Source organism: Panthera uncia, assembly GCF_023721935.1.
Source record: "Panthera uncia isolate 11264 chromosome A3 unlocalized genomic scaffold, Puncia_PCG_1.0 HiC_scaffold_12, whole genome shotgun sequence".
Taxonomy (NCBI): Eukaryota; Metazoa; Chordata; class Mammalia; order Carnivora; family Felidae; genus Panthera; species Panthera uncia.
Genome location: NW_026057579.1, coordinates 11,016,615 through 11,043,131, shown reverse-complemented (window position 1 = coordinate 11,043,131; position 26,517 = coordinate 11,016,615). Strand labels below are relative to the sequence as shown.

At 40.3% G+C, this 26,517-nt stretch overlaps 1 protein-coding gene across 4 annotated transcripts in view; it reads right to left on the bottom strand.

The window, feature by feature from the left end:
* FEZ2 (fasciculation and elongation protein zeta 2) overlaps window positions 1–25,970 on the bottom strand; it is a 45,276-nt gene extending 19,306 nt beyond the window's left edge. For 2 of the 4 annotated variants that reach the window (XM_049651893.1, XM_049651895.1), the window contains exons 1-5: window positions 25,679–25,970; window positions 21,033–21,141; window positions 15,133–15,249; window positions 12,834–12,975; window positions 11,509–11,777 (exon numbers count right to left, since the gene is read on the bottom strand). In XM_049651893.1, coding sequence (XP_049507850.1) covers window positions 11,509–11,777; window positions 12,834–12,975; window positions 15,133–15,249; window positions 21,033–21,141; window positions 25,679–25,932 — 891 coding nt within the window. In that variant the 5' untranslated portion in view covers window positions 25,933–25,970. The other 2 variants (XM_049651894.1, XM_049651892.1) reach the window with 2 other exon arrangements.
* Window positions 25,971–26,517: the final 547 nt, after the last annotated feature.

The following is a 26,517-nucleotide window of genomic DNA, read 5'->3' as shown; positions in this document are numbered from 1 at the left end:
ACACACACACACACACACACACACACACACACACACACACACACACAATGGAGTATTTTTTGGCAATTAAAAAGAATGAAATCTTGCCATTTGCAACTACATGCATGGAACTGGAGGGTATTATGCTAAGTGAAATTAGTCAGAGAAAGACAAAAATCATATGACTTCATTCATATGAGGACTTTAAGAGACAAAACAGATGAACATAAGGGAAGGGAAACAAAAATAATATAAAAACAGGGAGGGGGACAAAACAGAAGAGACTCATAAATATGGAGAACAAACTGAGGGTTACAGGAGGGGTTGTGGGAGAGGAGATAGGCTAAAGGGGTAAGGGGCACTAAGGAATCTACTCCTGAAATCATTGTTGCACTAGATGCTAACTAATTTGAATGTAAATTTAAAAAAATAAAAAATAAAGTCTCAAAAAAAAAAAAAAAAAGAAAAACAGAATTGAAAGCAATAGTTACATGCAAAAAAAATTAGAAAGCACAGATATTCAAATAATTAAGGTATTACCTAAGGTGTAAAAATTTAGTCTGCTTATGTTCACACTTCTTCAAATCAAATATTTTCTTTAATTTTTTTTTTGAGAGAGAGTAAGCGTGCAAGCAGGGGAGAGGGGCAGAGGGAGACAGAGAATCCCAAGCAGACTCCATGCCCAGCGCAGAGCCTGACACAGGGCTCGATGCCACAACCCCAGGATAATGACCTGAGCAGAAATCAAGAGTTGTAGACTCAACTGACTGAGCCACCCAGGTGCCCCTCAAATCAAATAGTTTTCATATGAATTACAAAGCAGTTATAAATGCAAATTATACTGAAAAACTTTCTGTAGCGAAAAAGCAGATCCAAGTAAATTAGAAAATATGAACTAAACCAAAGCAGATAAATATTTGAAAATGTCTTGAATATTACACTATTATTTTGGAATTTCACTCTCAGAACAGAAAGGTATGGTATGAAGATTTTCTAAGTTAGGAGTTAAATGGAACAGTATCAATTTAATTTTTTCTATTTGAAGATCTTTTTAAATTTTTAAGTAATTTAATATTAATATGGTAATTAAGTGTTGGCAAAAATTTTCAAAGCTACTGAAGCTAGGGTAAAATAATTAACCCTGCTAATTTTATACATTATTTCCTGATACTTACGAATACCCTAAGTATATAATAAGGTAAATAACTAGTAGTGCAATTGCGGGGTCATAGGGTAGCTCTATCTTTAACTTTCTGAGAAACCTCCACACTGTTTTCAGAGTGGCTGCATCAGTTTGCACTCCAACCAACAGTGTGGGAGGGTTCCCCTTTCTCTGAATCCACATCAACATCTATTGTTTCCTGCGTTGTTAATGTTAGCCATTCTGACAGGTATCTCATTGTGGTTTTGATTTGTATCTCCCTGATGATGAGTGATGCTGAGCATTTTTTCATGTGTCTGTCAGCCATTTGTATGTCTTCTTGGGGGAAATATCTGTTCATATATTCTGCCCATTTCTTAACTGGAATATTAATTTTTTGGGTGTCGAATTAACTGCACTACTAGGTATTTACCCAAAGGATATAAAAATACTGATTCAAAGGGGCACATGCACCCCAATGTTTATAGCAGCACTGTCAACAATAGCCAAATCATGGAAAAAGGCCAAATGTCCACTGACTGATGAATGAATAAAGAAAATGTGGTGTGTATATATACATACACAATGGAATATTACTCAGCGATCAAAAAGAATGAAATCTTGCCATTTGCAATGACATAGACAGAACTAGAGTGTATTATGCTAAGCAAGATAAGTCAATCAGAGAAAGACAAATACCATATGATTTCACTCATATGTGGAATTTCAGAAACAAAACAGATGAACATAGGGGAAGGGAAGGAAAAGTAAAATAAGATAAAAACAGAGAGGGAAGGCAAACCATAAGAGACTTTTTTTTAAGTTTATTTATTTTGAGAGAGAGAGAGAGAGAGAGAGAGAGGGCATGACCACAGGCAGGAGGGTCAGAGAGAGACAGAGAGAGAGAATCCCAAGCAGGCTCTGCACTGTCAGCACAGAGACTGATGCAGGCCTCAGTCTCACAAACGGTCAGATCATGACCTGAGCCTAAATCAAGAGCTGGATGCTTAACTGACTGAGTCACCCAGGATCCCCAAGAGACTCTTAACTATAGAGAACAAACTGACAGTTGGTGGACAGGAGGTTGGTAGGGGAATGGACTAAATGGGTGATGGGCATTAAGGAAGGCACTTGTGATGAGCATTGGGTGTTATATGTAAGTGATGAATCACTAAATTCTCCTGAAACTAATACTACACTATATGTTAACTAACTGGAATTAAACAAAATCTTGGAAGAAAAAAGAAAGAATACAATTTCCTGGCATATCAAGGCTTTATGTGAATTTCTGTTATATTAACAAACAATTAGCAAACCTCTCCAAGGCATAAGGAGTCAAGAATAGACTCCTGATTTTTACTAAGTTAACTGCTGTGTCATGAAAGCTCACTATTACCAGTCACCAAAAGACAGTTGCAAAAAATCAATAGTAGATAATGATTAACAAAAACTGGTAGCGACATACATTTGTCTAGGCAAAACTATTTCTCATAAAATAAATGTGTTCTACATCTAAACTAATTAATAATTCTTAGGTGTGCAGTATTAAAACAATAAATAATACACATCCAAGTTTCTCTCCATCCTACACTGACCTTCCATTTTATGGCCCTAATGCTAATTTTTTAGGAATACTTATTATAATAAGGAAAAATACAAAAGACTATAAGAAACTATCAAAAATTATATGCTAACAAACTGGACAACTTAGAAGAAATGGATAAATCCCTAAAAACATACAATCTTCCAAAACTAAATCAGGAAGGAATAGAAAATGTGAACAGGCTGATTACTAATAACAAAACTTAATCAGTAATCAGAAACTCTCAACAAACAAAAAGTCCAGAACCAGATGGATTCACAGGTGAATCTTACCAAACATTTAGAGTTGATACCTATCCTCTTCAAACTATTAAAAAAAAAAAAAAAAGAGAGGAGGGAAAGCTTCCAAATTCATTCTATGAGCCAGCATTACCCCAAAACCAAAGACACTCCAAAAAAAAGAAAACTACAAGCCAATATTCCTAATGAACATTTATGCAAAAATCCCCAACATAATATTAGCAAACCAAATTCCACAATACATTAAAAGAATCACTCACCTTAATTAAGTGGGATTCATTGCAGGGATGCAAGGATGGTTCAATATTCACAAATCAATCAAAGTGATGTATCACATTAACAACATGAAAGATAAAAACCATATGATCATCTCAACAGATGCAGGAAAAAGCATCTGACAAAACTCAACAGGTGTTTATGATAAAAACTCTCAATAGAGTGGGTTTAAGAAGGAATGTACCTCAACCTAATAAAGGCCATAGATGACAAACCCACAGCTAACACAATACTCTTAAGGAAAAGCTTTAAGGTCCTCTTTTGCCACTTTTATTCAACACAATACTGGAAACGCTAGCCACAGCAATCAGACAAGACATAAAAAGCATCCAAATAGGTAAGGAAGAAGTTAAACTCTATTTGCAAATGCATGTTAGTATATCTACAAAACTCTTAAGACTACCAGAATACTAGAATAATGGGTTTGGTAAAGTTTCAGGATATAAAATTAATACACAGAAATCTGTTGTATTTTTGTACACTAATACAAAGTAGCAGAAGAGAAATAAAGAAAACAATCCAATTTTCAACTGCATCAAATAGAATAGATTACCTAGGAATAAATTTAACCAAGGAGATGAAAGACCTGTACTCTGAGAACTTATATAAAACACTGACGAAAGAAATTAAAGACAACACAAACAAACGGAAAGATATACCATGAGAAAGATGTTCATGGATTGGATGAATCAATACTGTTAAAATCTCCACAATACCCAAAGCAATCTACAGATTCAGCACAATCCCTATCCAAATACCAGTAATATTTTTTACAGAACTAGAACAAATAATCCTAAAATGTGTATGGAACCACAAAAGACCTGAATAGTCAAAGCAATCTTGAAAAAGAACAAAGCTGGAGGTATCACAATCCCATATATCAAGATATACTACAAAACTAATAATCAAATAGTATGGTACTGGCACAAAAATGGTTATACAGATCAACAGAACTAGTTAGAAAGCCCAGAAATAGGGGCACCTGGGTGGCTCAGTCAGTTAAGCATCTGACTTCAGCTCAGGTCATGATCTTGTGGGTTTGTGAGTTCAAGCCCTGTGTCGGGCTCTGTGCTGACAGCTCACAGCCTGGAGCCCACTTTGGATTCTGTGTCTCCCTCTCTCTCTGCCCCTCCCCCGCTCACACTCTCTGTCTCAAACATACACAAAAAAAAAAATTTTAATGGGCAGAGGACCTAAGTAGACACTTTTCCAAAGAAGACATATAGAAGGCCAAGAGAAACATAAAAAGATGCTCAAACATCACTAACCATCAAGAAAATACAAATCAAAACCATAATGAGATATCACCTCATGCCTGTCAGAATGGCTGGTATCAAAAAAGTCAAGAAATAAGTGTTGGTGAGAATGTGGAGGAAAGAGAACCCTCATGCACTGTTAATGAGAATGTAAATTGGTGCAACCACCGTGAAAAAAAATATGGAGACTCCTTAAAAAATTAAAAATAGTAATACCATATGATCCACTACTGACTGGATCCCAAGGGAAACAAAAACACCAATTCATAAAGATATATGCACCACCTATATTTACTGCAGAATTATTTACAGTAGTCAAGATATGTCCATCAATACACACACGATGGAATATTACTCAGTCGTAAAAAAAAAAATGAGTTCTTACCCTTTGCAACAGCATGGATGGCCCTAGAGGGTATTATGCTACATGAGTAAGTCCTACAAATACCATATTATTTCACTTCTATATGGAATCTAAAAAATAAATGAACAATAAACAAACACCAGAAACAGACCCATAAATACAGAGAACAAATTGGTAGTTGCCAGGGGAATGGGGGTGCAAATGGGTGAAGGTGAGTGGGAGGTACAGGTCTCCAGTTATGGAATGAATAAGTTACGGGGATGAAAGGTACATCATAGGGAATATAATCAGTGTTCTTGTAATAGCATTGTATGGTGACAGATGGGAGCTACACTTGTGATGAGCATAGCATAATGTATAGAGTTGCCAAATCACTATGCTATACACCTGCCACTAATGTAACCTTGTGTCAACTATACTTTAAAAAAGAAACAAGAAATTTGCAGAGAAATGCTATCAAATATAACCAACAAATTACTGCCAAAAATATATTAATATTTACATTCACATATATAGGGTAGACTTTATCTTCTCAAGTACCACTACTTAGAAAAAGTGGGGGAAGGGAATCAGTCCTTTTTCCATTTCTCTTCTATCTTCTTTAAACTACTATTTATTGCTGTCTATAAATACAATGTACCCAGAGGACTGCCAACATTTTTAAGTTTTTCATTTGGCCCCAAATCTAGAGGACAACTGGTCTACCCGCTGGCTCTCTTCACTTAGCCACTGGGAATCTGACACAAAGGTCTATTGCTAGGCAGGTTGCCTTAGGCATGTGGCTTGGAGATGGACTGGTCAAGGCATCACCACATGTAGGCACAACTCAGGCTGCTGGATGGGGCTCTGAGGAAAGGAGTAACTCAACACACACAGATAAAATAAGGTTACATTTTACAATAAATTTTAGTCACAGTATAGTGATCTTTTTATACAAACTCACTTAAATGGAGTTTGCATCTTTTTTTCTTCAAATTTTTAATTTTACTAAATTTTAGTCTAAATCAGGAGTTGGCCAACTTTTCCTATAAAGGGCCAGAGAGTTAATATTTTAAGTTTACAGTCCACACAGTCTCTGTCACAACTATCCCGTTCTGTCCTTGTAACACCAAAGCAGCCATAGACCATATGGAAATGAATGGACATGGCTGCATTCCAATAAAACTTTATTTATAAAACAGGTAGAGGGCCAATCTGGCCTTCCGGCAGTAGTTTGCCTTGTCAATCCTCAGTCTATATCATCTTAGCAAATGTGAAATTTAAAAATTCCAAATTAGAGGGGCGCCTGGGTGGCTCAGTCGGTTAAGCATCCGACTTCGGCTCAGGTCACAATCTCACGGTCCGTGAGTTCGAGCCCCGCGTCGGGCTCTGGGCTGATGGCTCAGAGCCTGGAGCCTGCTTCCGATTCTGTGTCTCCCTCTCTCTCTGACCCTCCCCCGTTCATGCTCTGTCTCAAAAATAAATAAACGTAAAATAAAAAAATAAAATAAAAATTCCAAATTAGAAAGAAGGAAAAAGGGAAGAAAAAAGGCTAGTTGTACCTTATTATAAACAAAAGCCCCAAATTCAAGTAGGTGTATCAGAACAGATCCTTCTAAGCTAAGAGCTAGCACAATTTGGAATAACTTCAGAACAATCTAATAGGAGCTATCTAAATGAAAATAAATTTCTCTTACCTTAAAGTCAGCTTTGGTGAAGATTAAATGAAAACTATTACTGGTGCATTTTTGCATGCAAAAGAGAAACAAAATAGATTTGACTATTCATCATAATCTGAGCTAAATGAGTCATAAATACAGAGCAATGCATCTGTGAAAGAAAGATATAAGAAAGAGTATCTATCATCCAAGCCCTAGCTGTCCCCCATCTTGAAGCAGTTATCTCCTCGACCCCCAAAAGCAATAGACCAGGGCAACATGATTCTTTTCACAACAGACTTACTGATTCCTAATACCCCACGAGTTTTCAAAATAAACTTCTTCGGGTTATACTGAAGCAATTATACATTTTTGCTGGTGCTAAGTCCAACACATGAGAACTCGCTCTCGAAAGTTCAATGTGATTATGGCAAACAGAAAACTATTCATTCCTATATTCGCAACCCTAGACTTAGAATACATAACCTTACATGTGACTTTTAATTTAAAAACATTACTGGATTCTAAAGGAGGAAATATGGCCATTTCATCCATACGCTGAGGTATGATGCCAAGCGAGTACTCATTAATATCTTTACAACTTCAGGTAACTCTAGGTGACAACCACTGCTAAATTAAAACATACCTAGTGGGACACCTGGGTGGCTCAGCCAGTTGAGTATCTGACTCTTGATTTCAGCTCGGTCATGATCTCACAGTTCATGAGTTCAAGCCCCACATCGGGCTCTGCACTGACAGTGTGGAGCCTGCTTGGGGTTCGCTCACTCTCCCTCTCTCTCGGTCTCTCTCTCCCACCCACTCTCTCTCTCAAAATAAATACTTTTTAAAAATAAAATTTTAAAAATAAAACGTAACTGGTATACTTGGACTTGTTCTTGTACTCATGGGAACTGCCACTGAAATTCAATAATCTGTGACTCTATTCAATACAAACAGAAGATTGGCAAAAAAATTTAAAAGACCACCTGATAGAACAATAATTCAAATATGACAACTCCAAATCCTCTGGGATTGTATCTCCTTTATAGTGAAGTTTCAATTCAACAAACAGGCATTACGTGATGTGCAAAGTAGCAAAAATTAGGTGAGATGCTGAACAATGAAACAATGTGAATGAGCCTTTGGGAAGGCTGATGATGATAAATTATGATACTATGAGATTAAAAGTATGTGTACCTCATAAATATGAAAAACATCTCTTCTATGACTTAATAGGCAACTCACAAGAGAATACAGAAGTCAATGGATCAAACCATTATTTGCCTTTCAGATCAACAAAAGATCGAAAGGCTAATAATATCCGTCGTTGGCTGGAAGTGTGGGGAAATGGTCGCTCACTCACACTATTACTAGGTTCATTTCTGTAGAACAATTTGAAAAGTTGGTCGTGGAAAACGCTCCAAAACTGTATATCCTTTGACTCAGAAATTCCACGGATATCAGTGAATGAGTAGACTGTTCCACTAACCAAAAGAAAAATATGTAAGAACTACATTCAACCTTAGGAAAATGGTAACTTTAGTTTGATAAATGCCAGAGACAACTAGCTAGTAGGCAGTTGGACATATAATAACTAGCATTTACTCAGGATATATGCTAGTCTTAACACACATTATTTCATTGAGTCCTCCCAAAACTCAAAGGGAGATGTACTCAGTGACAGGAGGATTCAAACACAGCTCTTCCCCCAAAGTTCTTAATCAATAGGCTACTCAGCCTCCATGGGTTTGACGCCTGACAGAAAATTCCAAGGTAGAAATACAGATTTGCAAGTTTATCTTTCTTTCACACATTTATTCAGCAGAAAAATGAGTACTTAATGTTACACTTAAGGATATAAAAGAAGATAAAGTTACATTTCCTATCCTTAGGGAACCTGACAGAGACAGACGTGAAAACAAAAAAAACCTGCAGTCCTGTGTGACCGTGACAAAAGAAATAGTCACGAGGAATAATACTAAGCCCAAAAGGAGAGACTAGTCAATTCTGCATTGGAGGAAGAGTCACCGAGGAAGGCTCTAAGAAAGGAAGACAATGCTTGAAGGTCGACTTAAAAAAAAAAAAAAAAGTCCTCCAAGTGGACTGGGGGAAACAGGAAAAGCGGGGCTCTCCAGAAAAGGAAAGAGCACGTATAAAAGCACCAAGGCCCAAAGAGCACAGTCAGTTCAAAGAAATGCACACAGGTTATCATAGTGATTAACAGACAGTACCCGTCAACCATTCCAATCTCCACTCCCACCGCTCTCTTTCTCCTGATGCTGAACAACAGGACATAGGAGATACAGTTTTCTGCTCGCTTAAGTCTCATTTCCTAAAGAGAAGAACCATCCTCTAACCTCCTCTCCAAACAGAGACCTGGAAAAGGACAGGACAACCAACCTTGCCCATCAGGAGGAGCAGTGACATAGTGACCACCCTACAGAAAACAGCTCTCCGGCAGCTTTGCTACCAACTGCCTTACCCAGCCTTTTATTGTCTTGGTGGCATTTATTACTACCAGAAATTACACTGTCTAGTCTTTCTTTCTTACACTCCTAGTCATTCATTTGCTGAATGAATGGATATTTCTTTGTCTTATCCAACATGCAGATTTTAAAAATTAAAACAAAGCAAGATAAGATTTCACTTGTATAAGATACTCAATACTTTATATTTAATAGTATTTCTATGCCCCTCCCCAATTGTCTCCCCAAAACTGTCTAGTACTCAATCTAAATAGCATCCCTCAGCCCCCAATTTTTTTTTCCCTACAGAAAATGTATGAAACAAAATGTCTCCAAAATTAACACCTAAATAGTTTAACTCTGCTCTATTCCCACCCAGATATTTCATTGCAGTATCTTTGGACCAAAGTGAACAGCTAGCAAACATGGATAGAGGGTTATACCAACTACAAACTGATGTTTTGTTTCAGTGAAACATGTTTAAGGAAAAATGGAAGGAAGGCTACTCCATGCTTAAGGAAAGAAAACCACGTCCTGCTAATAAAACAAAAATATCTAAGGCAAAAAGAAAAAAGTGACCAATGTTGTTAGAAAGCAGGTAATACATGGTATCTGTAAGAAAGTCACCAATTTTTAGAAATTTGTGTCACTGATAACTAACTCTTAGAGATCAGGCTCTGCCCAAACCACGTGTTCTATAAAGTGTCTAACAAGGTACTATCCTTTGCAATCTGTTTATCCAATTGGCCACTTCACTTTAAGGTTCTTTTGAGCCACCCACCACTATTTTCAGAATCATAGGTTTCAGGCTCCTTGAGTCACAGATGGGATGGTCTTTCTCCAGCTTAGAGGGAACCAGTACCACGAGCTCAGCAAGGCCATCAGTAACCTGATTAAAGGTTTTGTTACAAATAGTAGATCAGGACTCGAGAAGCAACTTCGCAGGTCCACATACTGTGAAAAAACGGACTTTTACTATGAATCTATTTCATGACTCATAAAGGTTCGAGTAAGAGCTAAATCTTGCCTTGCCAAATCCATTTCTCAATATAAATGCCATGTACAATTACACAGTGAATCCACTCTAACCCTTTTTATATAGGAGTTACAAAAAGAAGCCTTTAAACCCCTCTAGGGACAAATTTATTTTCCTCAGCCAAGTGTTAACACCAATAAATGGAGGGTTTACATGTAATTCCTAAAAGCAGACAGACAGAAATTACCAACCACGCTATGACTTTTTAACTAAGCATTTCATTTAATCACACTTGTATAATAGGGCAAGTTAAAGGTGCAATTTTTTTAAAAATATGACATCCAAATTTTGCTCCAGAAATTTAAAGCGCAATTTCCAGAATTGTATATTCAAACAAATGTTTTGAAGCTATGTCCTTTCTATACACAAGTGGACATCACACTAAGACCATGTATTTACTCACAGGCCCAAGCAGACAATGAATGGGCTAAACGGCGAGATCTCTTTGTTTGTATCAACTGCTCATTGGTGACCCAGCAACCCAGAACTGCATTCTCTTTCCTGGATTCCATGAGAGGCTGGTTAGTGAGAACTACTTCTCTGATATAAGTATTCTTTAGAAAAAAACAAATCAAGACTTAAAGGCAGAACTTACATTATTACAAACCATAATAGCTAGTTTGTGATAATTCGTGTTACCAGGTTATCAGTATCAAGAATGAAAAAGGGACATTCCTCTTAGAAAAATGGATCCCTCTGGACAACCATTATAGTCCAAAAAACCAAAACTGACATTTCTCCACACACAAATAATACGAAGGTGGCAACATATAAGGTCTCAAATGATCAAAAAAAAAAATGAAATGGCCCTAAGACCAATAAAAAAACACATCTCATAAAATTAATGTTTATGATGGATTTTAATCACGTGAAATTAAGAGGACCACTTAAGAAAACTGAAAAAGCAGAAAACAAGAAATTTTACATGAAGAGTCAAAGATGCACATATTCTCAACTTTTTCGTCCCCAGTCAGAAATATTCTAATCTGCCAAACACTCAGGCAAATGGCTGATGTCACATAACTGCCTCCAATGCCTTCATGTTCCAACTTCACTGATAAATCAGGAGGAATCTGACTGCGAATCAGTCTGTGCTTTCAGGCTCAGCACAGTTCAGCAACCCTTACAGGCACCCCCTTTTAATTGTTTATTATACGACTCCTGCAAGATGAGCAAAAATAAGAAAATAATACCATTCATACGCCCACCAGCCAAACAAAAATAATCACCGTTAATGCTTTGATACTTTTAAGACACCCTCCTTCTTTCTTCCTCCTCTTCCTTCCACTTACTTCTCCCCTGACCGTACCCAGAAAACCACTGTGTCCTCACCCAGAGAACCCCTTTCTGAAACTGCTGAGCACAGTGGCATTCTCCACCAGAACCTGTGGGCGCAGCGGTGAGAAGCACTCGCATGCGTAGGCGCCGCCTGCCTGCCTGGGGCCTGGAGCGCTGGGACCACCACGGGAGCAGCTTCCAAGTGCTCAAGGACTCCTGCAAAACACCACTTACTGTGCCGGGCATATGACTTCTCTCGTTCTTCCCATTCTGAGAGCTGCCGTTCTTGAGTTTCTTTTTCTTTTTGGCTGTTTCTTTGTGCTCTTTCTGTTTGTTCTGCACTTCAATGAGAACAGAAATGAAGCTGTTTTTCACTTCCTTTTCGAACTCCAGTTCATCTCGCAGGGCCAGCTGCTGCACCAGCTCCTCGGAGTATTCCTTGATGGCAGTCTCAATTTCTTCCAGTAGCTCATTTAATTCAGATACCGAGAGCCTTTTTACTCCTGCGGCCAGAAGCAAAGCACAGCAGATACTAAGACAAAAATATTTCGGGAGACGAGCACAACAGGCGGTTTCATGCCAAAAGAGCAGACACCATACTCTAAGCAATGAAACTGTTCACAATCTTCTCATAATCCTCAAACTTCTGGTGGGCAGGACTGAGCAGAGGTAGGTAGCAAAGTTACTTCTCAAGAGGCTGAGAAGTGTAACAACATTCTTTACTTGTCTAACTCAATCATCCCACCAGCAGCACTCCAGTCAAGACTAAAAAAAGCTTGAACAAGAAACAGAACAAACACAAAAGCTGAGGGAGAGTACCCAAACTACCTGCTGACAAGAAACTGCAAGCAACTTAGCAGGGTTCTAGCACACTTCAAAAGACAGAAGTCGATTTGAAACAATTAAACTAAATACATATTTAATCACATATGGCCCAGTGTGTGAATTTTTTTGAAGATTGGGAAGAAAGAAGGAAGGCCTACTCCCTAAAACCCACTTCAGATTTTTCTCAGCACTTCTCCTCATGTGAGGCTATGATGTCACTAAAGTCCCAATACCCAGGACCTCAGAATGTGACTGTATTTGGAGATGGGGTCTTTACAAAGATAATTAAGTTAAAATGAGGTTGTTAGGGTGGGCTCTAATCCAGTGTGAGTGGTGTCCTTATAAAATGACAAGATTAGGACAGAGATACATGCAAAGAGAAGACCACGGGAGGACAGAGAGAAGACATCTACAAGCCAAGGAGAGAGACCCCAGAAGAAACCAAACCTGCCAACACCTTCATCTTGAACCTCTAGCCTCCAGACCTCTGAGAGGATAAATTCCCGTTGTTTAAGCCCCTGGCATGTGGTACTTCATTACACAGCCCAAGCCGACTAGTACAGGATTCAAAGGTGAATGTGACAAAGTCCCTAAGCAATGATAAAGATATGCCCGAGTATTACTAGAGGGCTGAAGAAGGGTGCATAACTTAGCCTTTGGAGTGAAAGCTTTCTGGAGATGGTTTGAGATGCACAGGAAGTCTAAAGAGCATGGATTGAAGGAGGGTGTCTTACTCTCTTCATAACTGCTAGTACTGGACCTCTTAAGAGTCTGGATTTCCTGGGACAGCATCGACAGCCGATCTGACTGCGTGGGTGTCTCGTCATCTTCTGGGTCTGGAGATTCCTGCATCATTTCTTCAATTTCTTCAATAACCTTCCAAAATACACACACCACTGTTAATCAGATATACTTGGGAAAAACAATCTCTCTGCAACATGGCGCTCATGAGGCAACCGGAAAAGAAGGGCACTGAAATATCCACTAACCAACACTGTGCAGGAGTTGGTGTTCTGAATAATCACAATTTTGACTGTTAAGAGTGAACATGGTTTATCAAGGAAATAAAATTTACAATATGCTGAACACAAAATTAAACAGAGTAATATTTAATATGCCCATCATGATTCAGTAGATCTATCAGATCTTGAAGGTCTGAGAAATGGTGCAAAACACAGGTACAATTTACCTTACAAATGCTAGAACCAGATCATCGTTACAGTCAAAAGAAAGCAAATGACAGAAAACTCACCATATGACACATGCAAGTAATCAATCGAAAGCCATTTAATCAAACTCACATAAAATTTTTGAAATACAACAGTATAAAAAATAAAGCAAGAAATTACCTTTATAGCAGTAAAATTTTCCTTTTTTTTTTTTCTTTTTTTTTCTTTTTTTCTTTTTTTTTTTTTTTTTTTTATTTCTTTTATTTTTGGGACAGAGAGAGACAGAGCATGAACTGGGGAGGGGCAGAGAGAGAGGGAGACACAGAATCGGAAACAGGCTCCAGGCTCTGAGCCATCAGCCCAGAGCCTGACGCGGGGCTCGAACTCACGGACTGCGAGATCGTGACCTGGCTGAAGTCGGACGCTTAACCGACTGCGCCACCCAGGCGCCCCAGTAAAATTTTCCTTTAATGGCAGAAAAGGAATTTCATATATTAATTCCATGAAAGATTAAGAGATATTCAAAAATTACGTGACATGTAGAAGCTTAAAGGGAAAAAAAGAAGCTTCACAAAAACACGAAAATTTCAGAACCATCTTTCAAACAATGATCTACTGTCATGTGCAACGCTGCTCCAATCTTCCAACAGTACCTTGTCCTGCTCCACTTTTTAAAAGTTGAGGATACAGAAGTCAGTGAGAATGTAAAACCACAAAAATTACTCAACAGTTAGAAAAAATAGGTCTAAGAGTTAAAAAAAAAAAAAAAAAAAAGGAAAAAAGAAACTATTAAGAAAACATTCAGGATGAATCAGTAAGCTTAAGGGCAAAGAAAAGTAAATCTGAAGGAGGTGGGGATTATGGTAATTAGTAAGAAGATTTTCTCAAATAGGCATTATAAAACAGTACAATGAAATGCCAGAGGAGGCTGCAGAATCTGTTTCTCCAAGTCTCAGAAGCAGGAACAGCTTAGGGCATTCAGGCAGATAGATTACTGAGGAGACCGTGAACTCACAGGGTCACGTATTTCCCTGAGATATCATGATCAACCTCCCACAGCCCTCTAACCTATTATCTGGCATTTTAAGCACCACACTCTTCCCAGGCCTACAATAATCTAACCACAAATATGACTAAGGAGCATCAAAATGGCACATTTTAATGGACTCCTCCCATCCTTGCCATAACATATCTCTTTCCCGACCTCATCTTTCCAGCCTAAAAATGTAATGTGGTAGCATTCACAGTCAGAGCAGCCACGAGCATGTTATTTCAGGAAGGAGTTCTTACACCACATTTTGACAACACAACAGCAGTGGGAAGAGTATTCAGACAATGAGAAAGCTGATTCAAGCGGTTTACATGAACACAGCATTGACATTATGAGAGCATGCCACAGGAATAAAGCTCACTTCTTTCCGGGTTCACAGTACACACTTCTAATAAGTACTAACGATTTTTACACAGGCTTTTAGAGGAACTGGGTAATTTCTACACAGATACATCAGAGTTGGCCATGTCTTGCCAACCCTAAAAAAAGTACCAAACTCACAATATTTTTTTATCATTTCAGGTTAAGCAATAACCCTCCCTTAGTAATAACTCGCTGCACTGATTTAACAAGGTCTATACTGGAAAACTGCCTATCTTGAAGAATCTTCCCAACTAGCATAATCCCATCTGCTTCGGATTACATATACTTTCTTCTTTTCTCAGTGGAGGAGTTAACTGATAAGCCTACATAAACAGAAAATGCAGGAAAAATCAGTAGATTTCAACAACCCATCGCTTATTGCCACAGTTAGAAATCGTCCTTCAGCTCGAGGTTCTCTTTTCCTTTCCTCGATGAGTTTCTCCACAATACCTGGTCTGCAGTGAAGAGGGGCTCTTCATTAACGCAGGAGACGATGATTGAATGCATATCCAGCTGTTCTCTCAGCTCCTCATCGTCTGATGTATCAAAGAGCAAACTGTCACTTATCTAAAAGCAAAATAACCCACTGTTAAAAGCAGGACATTCTGATCACCACAAAGTCACAGTGTCTGGGTAAAGAGTCTTCCCTCGAAAGGGAGAAATGACTCCAATCACTGAGCGCTAGGCAGTGTACAAAGTGCTTTACGTATTCACCTCAAACACAAATGAGGGGAATGGAAAGGAAACATGAAATTGCCTGCATGAATGCTGCCTGCACCCCTACTGCCCAATACAGACACACACGTAGCTGCTTTTTCCATGGAGAAGAATGTTTTACACAGTATTTGTTAGGAAGTTGCAGGGAATGATAGAGACACCCAAAGGAGGCAACAGGCGGGTTTAGCAGCGAATGTTATTTAGTTAACAATCTAATAGTAAGAGTAGTAGATGTTAAAATTACACAGATGACATAAAGTTAACTACTTGCAAACTAACTTCTAATATTCGGGGTAAAAGATCAAGAACCACTCCCTGGCACTGTCCACGGGGGTCATACTTTGCCTTACAGTGGAACATCTCTCCTTCCAAAAATAAAATCTCTCTAGGTTCCAAGAAGATCTTTCAACCTAACTGTGCTGGAAGTTTCTGTTTGCTTCACTGCCATTTTCCACTCTGCTCTGGGCCTCAGGAGGCTAAAGTTTATGGCCTAAATCAAAGCACGCCCTTGACTTCAGGGCAGTCCCTCCTGCCTCCCTAGTTCCTCATACAGAAGCATCCGAAGTGTAAGGGTGAATCCAACCCACCCAGTAGGAAACCCGCAGTGAGAAGTGCAAGGAACCGCTGGTGGGCTGCCTTTCAGAACATCAGACAGGGAGAGGAGCAACACCAGTGCTCCAGGGTCTTTCCCCCCACACACTGCAATTCCATGCTGCACCACAGTGATGACATGGCTCCCCATTCTATTCTTCCCGGACCATCGGCCTAGGAAAGGCCTGCACGTGGCCTTCAGCGTACCATTGTGAAATTTCAGACCGTGTATGAAAAAAAGAATCTAAAAGCTTCCAGAGAGAGGAAAAAAAAAAAAAAAACACATTAAAAGGATCAAGAATCAAAAATGTCATTTGAACTCTCAACAGCAACCAAAGAAGCCAGAAAATGATCACTGTTATTTCCATGTTTCAATACATTCCACCCTAGAATCCTATCTCCAGCTAAACAAACAATTAGATGGGAGCTTGGAATAAAGACATTTTCAAGTATTCAAGTTCTCAAAGTATTTGACCTCATACACCCTTTCTCAGACAGCTACTGCAAAATATGCTGCATTAAAACCAGGAGGAAAGCCAGAAAGGAAGCAGACATGGGATCTAACACAAGAAAGAGGTGAGGGCATTCTCGTAATGAAAGTGAAGTAAAGATCCCAGAATGTTGTCTGTGACGCTCAACGAGAGAGTGACCAGGTCAGATGAGAATGGTTATTGCACAGGACGTTAAGAAAAGCACAAGAGGAAGAGAGACAGACACTAACAGATTATCTGGTGTATGTCACTTACTAAAGTGAGTTTCAGGGCTCTGTTGAAGCTGAATCTGTGAGCTAATGGTAACTTAAATAAAACACAAGGCAATTATTACCCTAAGAAAAAAAATTACAAGAGGAAATTTCTCATGATATACGGAAATGGGTCAACTGTGAACATTTAAACAGTCAATGTAAATGATTAAAATTAACTTAACCAAATATCTTAATATAACTATATTGGAAAGACAAGGGAAGGGAAAGTTTTGGTGATGGGGGTTGGAGAGAGGACTGAGAAAGACCTAAACCCTCATCCTCTGGATGTAAAGTAAATGGATAAAGTCTAAAGTTGGAAAGAAAAAAAAAAGCAACTAAAATGGGAGAATGTTTGACTTCAAAATTATAGAAGTGGAGGTGACATATGCCTCGGTAGTCGTAAGGATATACGGATGATGGAGAGGAGACCTAACAATTATCTCCACAGGTCCTTAAATTTTAACACTTCCCAAAATCAATCTTCATTATAATCTGAGGACCACAGATTTATTTTTCCCCTCACAAAGTTTTAATTTTGAAGTGACCCCTAAGGAAGATAGGATCATCTTCTTCCTGTTTCTACTCTTGAAGATGAAAAGGTGCATACAACAACATTCCCTGTCCCTGAAAAAATGCTCATGGCAGGAGGAGGAAGATGGCACAGGAGAGGTTCCTAAAGCAATGTGATTCCGAAGCCTTCTATCATCTAAGCATGTTCAAAACCGGCACTGGATTTAGAATCGTTTTCATAGCTATTGCCAAGATACACAAGTGATACCAGTAACCCATTAGAATAGATTTCCATAACAACAGAAATAATGATCCCAGATCATCTTTCCCGGGACTGAGCCAAGTCCATTCCCCACAGAGATGGCATATGTTAAGGGCTGGAACCCCTTTCGGGCTTTGAAAGCTAACCTTGGCTGTCATGGGTGTCATTATTCACTCTCCCATTCGGCATCACTGTGTCTTCTCTCTGCCAAGCGTTCCCATCACTCCTTCCTGTGCCAGGTTAGACACACAGCCGGTGGTTCTACTGCCCTGTATGAAACTGAAGCTGCTTCAGACGGAAAAAATGTGCCCATGTAAGAATTTGGAACGTACTAGTTGCCTTACTCCAGAAAAGACTCATCCAATTCAGAAGTGTGCCGTCTTAAACATCTTAAACCTCAATGAAAGAAAAATCAAAAGCTGAAATCTGGCAAATGGTGGTTTTCCTAAAGGTTTTCCTCAGCCTAATGCAAAAGAAATGTCTTCTCCCTTCGTCAAGGAAAAAAAAAATTCCTATAGATCTTGTTTTACAATTGGAATAAACTAAAGAATGCTTCCAAAAGGCAAATTTAACACGATTCAGTTACGGGAAGGATCGAGCACAGGTGGCAATGCTAAACAAGATAACTCAGGTTAAAAAAGATGTAATGATATGCTATCTAATGGAATGAGATGGTTGCTTCTTATACAGTTCCGCGTTGCCCACTTGTTCTTAAGGAACTTAATGTGTGCCACTCCTTCCTGAGAAACAGAGTTCTAATTTCTAATTTCAGTTCTATTCATCAGACAGATAGATGACAGATGGATGATCGCTTGTCCACTTTAATCTGATGAGGTTTCCAGATAAGGTTTTTATAATTAAGATTAGTTATTAGTACTAAACTCCAAGTGGTTACTAATCAACTACCCTCAGCCATACCATTATTCTGGAATTAAAAACAACAACCAAAAGGCAGAAAAAGGGAGTGACTTCCTAAAGTGTAATCTAAGAACTATACAAGACATACATTTTATTCAATGAAACTAAATTAGAGTGTCCCATTCATCCTGCAATGTACTTCCATTTGAAACCATGAAAGGCTCTCTTCTATGCTATATTTTATTAGGTCAAACAAAAAATTACTCATTAATTGGCTATCATGGATTTAGCACTATGTTAAATAATATAAAAATAGCTACTTTTTAAAAAAGAACTTTCCATCGTGGCCTCTGACCTTATGGTCTCATTGACGAGATCATACATTCATTCACTCAACATAACTTGTCCTAGTACTCACTATGTGCCAGGCACAGTGATAGTACTAAAAACACAATTACAAAGACACCTGCCAGCAAGTCACAATCTAATGACAGACCCTGAAACATATGATTAATAAGAGAACAAAGTAATGGTTAGAAACATGAACAATGTGCTGTCAGGATTAGTACCCAGGAGACAACGGGGCTAACCTCTGTGGGACAGATAAGTCCTTGAAGATTTTCACAACCCCACCAGTGTAACCGATTCCCACAGAGAGAGGTGCATTTTCCTCCCGCACAGGGATTTAGGCCATGGCTAAATGACCATCTGTCAGAGACGCTGTAGATGGGGATTCCCCCCAAGTGAGAGGGTGGATTAAGTGTCCTTTAAAGTCGCTTCCAACTCTAAAATTGTATAATTCCATGAGATCAGCAAAGGCTAAAACAGTAATAGGAAGCTTCAGAGAGGAAGGGAAACTTGAACTAAGCCCAAAATGATAGCTAGGGTCTAAATAAACAGAAGATAGAGCATAAGGTATGCTGTTTTATTCCTTTTCACTAAACATATGCCAGGTTGGTCAACAAAATAGCTTTGTGGGATTAATAACTGGAACATACAGTAAGATTTCTGTATCTACTAGAATACTAGGAAATAGAAGCAAAATTCTGTATTTTACTAGAAAATAATAGCAGCAGGCTTTCCTGAATCATATATTTAAGAAAACTGTTTTCATAAAACATTAGCAATACTATTTAAAATACTGACAGCCCCACTGCATTATACTCTCAATTACACAACTATACTTAATGAAATACAGAGCATGCCAAAAAATCTGGCATAAGTTTACACTGTTACATGATAAGGAACTTCAAACAGTCAGGCCCCGAAACTTACATAATTTGGCTACATTTCTCATCACCTTTAGATAAACCAACAATGTGATTTTCCACTTAAAACAATTATCTTCCTGGGGCGCCTGGGTGGCTCAGTCAGTTGAGTATCTGATTCTTGATTTCAACTTAGGTCATGATCTCACAGTTCCTGAAACAGAGCCCCGCAACAGGCTCCATGCCGAGCATGGAGCCTGCTTGAGATTCTCTGTCTCCCTCTGCCACTCTCTCCTGCTTGCACTCTCTCTCTCTCTCAAAATAAATGAACTTAAAAAGAGAAGAGAAGAGAAGAGAAGAGAAGAGAAGAGAAGAGGAAAGGAAAGGAAAGGAAAGGAAAGGAAAGGAAAGGAAAGGAAAGGAAAGGAAAGGAAAAGAGAAAATAAAATCTCTGCATTAAAAAAAAAATTAGGGGCACATGGGTGGCTCAGTCAGTTAAGCTTCCAACTTCGGCTCAGGTCATGATCTTGTGGTTGGTGAATTCGAGCCCCGCGTCGGGCTCTGTGCTGACAGCTCAGAGCCTGAAGCCTGCTTCGGATTCTGTGTCTCCCTCTCTCTGCCCCTCCCCACTTGCGTGTTCTCTCTCTCTCTCTCAAAAATAAATAAATAAACATTAAATTATCTTCCCTTTTCTACACTCCCACCCCAGATGTCCTATCAATTGTGATCACACTTAAGACATCTTCACGTTACAATAGCAAGGAATCCTAAGCAGCCTCAGTTAGCCAAGAACAGTAATGTCTTTTTTTTTTTAATGTATATTTATTTTTTGAGACAAAGTGTGAGCAGGGTGCAGCAGAGAGAGAGAGACACACACACACACAGAATCTGAAGCAGGCTCCAGGCTCTGAGCCGTCAGCACAGAGCCTGACATGGGGCTCAAACCCAGGAACCGCAAGATCATGACCACAGCCGAAGTCAGACACTTAACTGACTGAGCCACCCAGGCGCCCTGAACTGTAATGTCTTTTAGGTTCCCCAATACTCACAGAAACAGAGTCTTCCGAAAACATGTCATCTCCAACAAGTCCTTAAATTCATCAGAAAGTTAACTCTATGTTGATATTCCAGTACCCTCAATGTATAACTGAGTTTTCTCAGCACACTAAAGTTATGCTAGTTAAGCTCAGGAGAAAAATGCTCATCATTGGTGTTCATACACAGGTGATGAAGATTTGGCTAAACATACAAAAGTGAGTGTGTACAGGGGAAGAACTGGAGGAAAGTGCTAGCAAGCTGACAGTAGTGGAGCCAAGATGGCAACAGTGGGCCACTCCAATTGCTAGAAACTTGGAAATAAGAGGCAACCCAATGAACATGCATGAAACAGAAAGGCTACTTTTTAGTTCCATCCTCAGGATCAGTTAGTCAGAAACTATCAGCTCAATTCTTAACTTACCCCTTTTTCTGAGAGGTTCAGTGTAAGCAAATGCAAGGTCCTAGTATGGGATGACTTCCAGTCTACAGGCATGACGTTTCCGTAATTATCGGTCAGGGCATTCCAAATCCTTAAAAAGAAGAAAACCACAATCAATGAAGGTTAACATCCTACATGTCTTTTATTGAATAAACATGCAATACTATAGTTAAAGATGCAACAAAAAATAACAAACAAAACAACAGAAGGCCTGTTTTCCAGAAAAACAGCAAAAAGAAGGGTCTCCTAAATAACACTAAATGAAAATCAGCTAATCAGGCTGACAAGATCAAGTGATTAAAAACCCTTTCAAAGTTGACAGCTAACATTCCCACTGTTCTAGGTGCCAGGCACAGTCCTAAGCAATTTACATATATGAACTCATCTAATCCTCACAAACTATATTATGAAGAATCATAATTATCCCCATTTTGCAGATGAGGAAACTAAAACACAGGCAGCTTATGTAATGTTTACAGAGCCACACAGGTAGTACATACACTATGTTTTACATTTATTTTTCTTCAATAACTTCCTAATATACTGGTCATTTCATAGGGTGAGTCATCTTTCTCTAACCAAAATTTTTTATCCTTTTTAGAGAAAGGATTCAGTCTCAGTGTGAGGCTAGGGTTTAATATGTATTTTGTAATATAACAGGCTAAGGACTAAGATAAATGAAGGGGGAAAGAAACAGGAATTCACAATAAAATGCACAAAGGTTATATCCAATGCAATTACCCTTCCTTATTGTCAGACAGCATTTTGGGGAAGCAACAGAGTAAAATGAAAGGGTGCTTGACTAAAATTCAGAAAACATAGACTCTGTTTCCATTCTTTCTCAAACAATGAGTCTTTGGCTATGCCCCTTAACCTCTCTAGGTATGAGCAACCCTTCTATAAAATGAGAAGCTTGGACAAGAATACCAGATATTCCTTCCAGTTCTATTACTCCAAGCATTATTTCACATGAGTCATGCTGAGGAAAGTCCCAAGCCACACCAGACAAGGACAGCAAACTCCAATTTCATGATCAAAATTCAGATTTCAGTACCAAAGTAATATCAGCATAATCAAACATGACATTGTATGAAAAATATGAATGACTTTAGAGATATAAATGAGATGAAATTTAATTGGGTAAGTTAAACATTACATATATAAGTGACTTAGTGGGTAGAGATACACAGATGTCATAAGGGAAAAAAAACTAAAATATATGGCAGATATCTAATCATGAATAAGCCATTAAACAATTGAGTGGGTTTTTTTTTTCCAAATGTGTAAGCCACTAAAGAGACAAAAACAAGACCACTGGAGGCATAAAAATAAGAATGCAAGCTTAAAAATAAAGAAGGAACATACTTGATTTAATGAATTTGGGATTTGGTGCTAAACAGAAGAAGCAATGGGATGGTAACTGCCAAAAAAACATACAATCCCAAAATGATGTCTGGCTTTGGAATGCACATCAGCTTCAATGAAAACGTGAACCCAAAAAGCTCTAGGAAACTGGCTCGTTTGCCCTGCACATCTCCCAAATGCATAGTTCATTCCTATTCTCCTCTCTGTTCGAATCATAACCTTCTCCAATGCCAAAGTGCTCAAATGAGAGGCAACAGTTGCAGACTGTTAAACGTGCTGAGTTTTTGACCCACACCTTCCTAGGTAAAAGCACTTCAGATACCAAATAACTGACTATATACCTAACGCTGGTTAGGAACTCAAGTAGGATATTCTCGTAGGTAAAGACAGTCCAGAGTTTTGGGGACTGCTTGTTTGCTTTTTAAATGAGACTGGAGTAAGAGGGCAAGTGGAGTGCAATACTTCACCCACTAGGAGAGACTGTGGGTGAATTTGATCTTCCAAGAAAGTGAAGGACAATTAACAGTACTCTCTCTCCACCAAGGTCACAACAGTTGTAGTTGGAAGGACACAGGGCTGACTTAAGTGGAAGATTTCTAGAATTCTCCAGTCAAGACATGAATTGCCTTCATCCTTATCATAAAGTATTACAACCCGTCATAAACAACCAGCAGGACAAAGTCAAAGGAGGTCAAAATCCTGTGACACCGAATCCTACATGATACCCTTTCTAAAGTAAAATCTTAGCAGGTAAGTACAATCCATATGTAGCCAAAAATAAAGGTGGGGCTCAGAGAAGTTAAACGAAGTGCCCTAAGCCAAGGCAATATCTAAGTGAAAGAATTCTCAACTCTCTCTAGTTTGAGGAGCAGGGATGGACATTTTGGATTCCATAAATGGAGAAATTTATGCAACAGAAAGGGGTCAGTGAGTGATGACCAGCCCCAGCCCCTGAAAAGAGAGAAAGAGGTTTGTTATGCATTCCCAAATCAAGCATCATGCATTACTACCAACATATCATCTACTAAAAACCACCATCAAGAGTAACAAAATTATTTTTTTTTAAGTTTTACATCAACCTAAGATTTAAGCAAAGACTAAAATAAACTACTTTCATGTTGTGTTTTTTTTTTATTTTTTTTAACGTTTATTTATTTTTGAGACAGAGAGAGACAGAGCATGAACGGGGGAGGGGCAGAGAGAGAGGGAGACACAGAATCTGAAGCAGGCTCCAGGCTCTGAGCCATCAGCCCAGAGTCCGACGCGGGGCTCGAACTCACGGACCGTGAGATCGTGACCTGAGCCGAAGTCGGAGGCTTAACCGACTGAGCTACCCAGGCGCCCTAGTGTTTTGTTTTTTTTTTTTTAAGTTTGTTTGTTTTGAGAGAGAGAGAGATGGAGCATGAGCCAGGGAGGGGCAGAGAGAGAGGCAGGCAGAGAATCCTAAACAGGCTCCAGGCTGTCAGTGCAAAGCCCAATGCAGGGCTCAAACTCAGTTCATGAAATCATGACCTGAGCCGAAATCAAGAGTGGGACACTTAACTGACGGAGCCACGCAGGTGCCCCTAAAATAAACTACTTTCTAGACAGTACAGGTGAAGCAAAAATAGGAAGCCTTAACTATTTGTGTATAAACCACTCATCTGTTTTGAGAAGTCACTCTTGACAAATCCAAAACCCAAAATATCGTTTTTTAAATCCAGAATATGTTCTCAGTCCTTGTGATTCAGAATATATAAATCTACACATATATAAAACTATCTTCTCTGGGAACAGACTTTCAAAAATGTCATCTTTTGCTACTAGCTACGTACATGCGTGTATAAAGTCGTCATAAACTCTTCCCTCCACACCGGGCAGGTCAATGAAATGATGTGGTCCCCAGCATAGCTGGGCCCGAACCACTGCCAAGGCAGTGTTTAAAGGCCCCCATTCCTAAATCCTTCTCAAGCTTCCTACCTTATTCACAGAGGAATCAGGCTGGAAGGCCCTTTCAGTGCCTGTGGATCCTTCTCCATCTCTCAAGAATCCTTCCCTAACCTCTAATCTCTCCACTCCATCAGGGCTCTAAAAACCCACCCCACCCATGTCCACACTGTTTATTGCACTACTTGAACCCTCAGCCTCTCCAGGGCTCCTCCCCAGCCACCTATACCATATGCTCAGCTCCCTCACCCTCACCACCCCTTTTACTGTCTTTTGGGGTGAAACCCTGGTACCTAACGACAACCCTTAGCCAAATTTTAAGTGGCTAGTTAAGGCTAGGCTAGTAGTTAAATGAAGTGCCCCCCAGGAACTCTGCCTCCCCCTTAACCAGCTCTCACAAATCCCTATGAGTTTCCTATCATGGCACTTAGACGGTTCTATCCTAATGACCTGTTAATGTACGTGTTTACCCACCAGACTAAGAGATCCCTGCCGTTAGTAACCAGTGCGTTCCTTTCGTTTCTGCCTCTGTGGTGATGTGCACTCCACCTGGGCTCTCAGATGGAGCCAATAAAATTCCTGTGGCATAAATGCTGCTTTAACGCTGGTACTTTTGCACGTGCCATATCGGCGAGCCGTATTGCTAGACCTTTCTTCATCTGCCAGGCAAACTCCCACTCACCCAATCAGGATCCAGTTTTCACATTTCTTTCCCCGTGAAGCCTTTCCTGCCTCTCCCACATATCCTATATAAAAAATCTCCTATACTTCGCACTTACGTCCAGGAGAATATGTCACACCCATACAAATATTTGTCTGCAAGTCCACCCCCCGGCCTAAATTGTGCCGTATGTGAAGGGGTATGTTCAGTCACCTTGGTATCCCCAGGGCGAAGCAGCCTCTGGCACTGAGAGCTTAAATTAATGCTAGTTGAATGAATGAGTGGCTACACACGTGCCCGAAGAGGTGCTGTCTCTAACTACGGGCTCCGGGCAAGCAGGTTCCTCTCTGAACCAAACAGACCCGGGTCGGTTTCTAGGGAGCAGGAGGGCAGTAGCGGAGAGAGAGTAGCGTGGAGGCCAGAGGAGCGGGGATTTAAATAGCTGAGCGCCCGGAGGCCGAAAGCCGCAGGGAGCCCAGTGGGGGAGCGGGGAGGGCGGGGACTCGCCAGTCTGTGGAGGCGGAAGGAGGGCGCGGGGAGGAGCCTGTGGCCGGAGTCCCGCCGAGGCTGCGGACCGAGGGCCGGAGGGCAGGACGAGGGCTGGACGAGAGCTGGACGAGGGCAGCTCGAGGGGCAGGGGGGGCTCCCGCCCGCTCCCGGCCGGGCCCGCACTCACTCGTCCCCCTGCAGGAGGCTGCGCTCGGTGATGGGCCGCACGGCCGCCCTCGGGGGCTCGGCGCCGGGACCCGAGGGGCGGAAACACAGGCTCAGCTTCTCCTCCAAGCTGCAGGCCAGCGCCGGGAAGCCGTCACCTCCCCCGCCCGGCCCTGCCCCGGCCTCGGGGCTCGCGTTACAGTTCTCTTGGTCCTGGAGGCTCCGGGCCGGCTCCTGGAACTCATAGAAATCCTGCCAGTCCCCGTCCGCCGCCATCGCCGCCCGGCGCAGTCGCGCGCCCCGCCCCACAGGCCTCGCCCCACAGGCCCCGCCCGAGGCCCCGCCCCACCCAGCAGGTCCCGCCCCCCCTCGGGCCCCGCCTCCTCCGTCCCGCCACCGGGGTACCTGTCAGAGCCAACTGGCCTCGGGGTCTTCCCTTTTCCTGAGGCTTCCCCGAGGTGATCGCTGCTGTCCCCGTAGAAAGGAAACCTTTAATTAACGTTGAGTCTTCCTACAGTTTCTATCACTCAGGAATGACTTCCCTCTTAACCTTCCCCTAGTGGGAAACTAGCCTAAATGTGGTGGCTAAAATAAAGGGCTTCTTTAAACTTGCGACCTAGTGTCAGATTATGACCCAGGAGAAACCGGCTCCTTTTGTTAACTTTCCAACCAGAAGAGCAGGCAGAGTCACTTGGAAATGCTTAAGCCCTACCAAAATTCATTCCACAAATATTTCATGTCTAACACACGCAAAGCACTTTATAGACCCTGGGGAACATACAAAGATGAATAATCAATATTATTAATATTAATAAAATTATTAATATTTGAATTAATATTTGCAAAGCACTTGGAACAGTG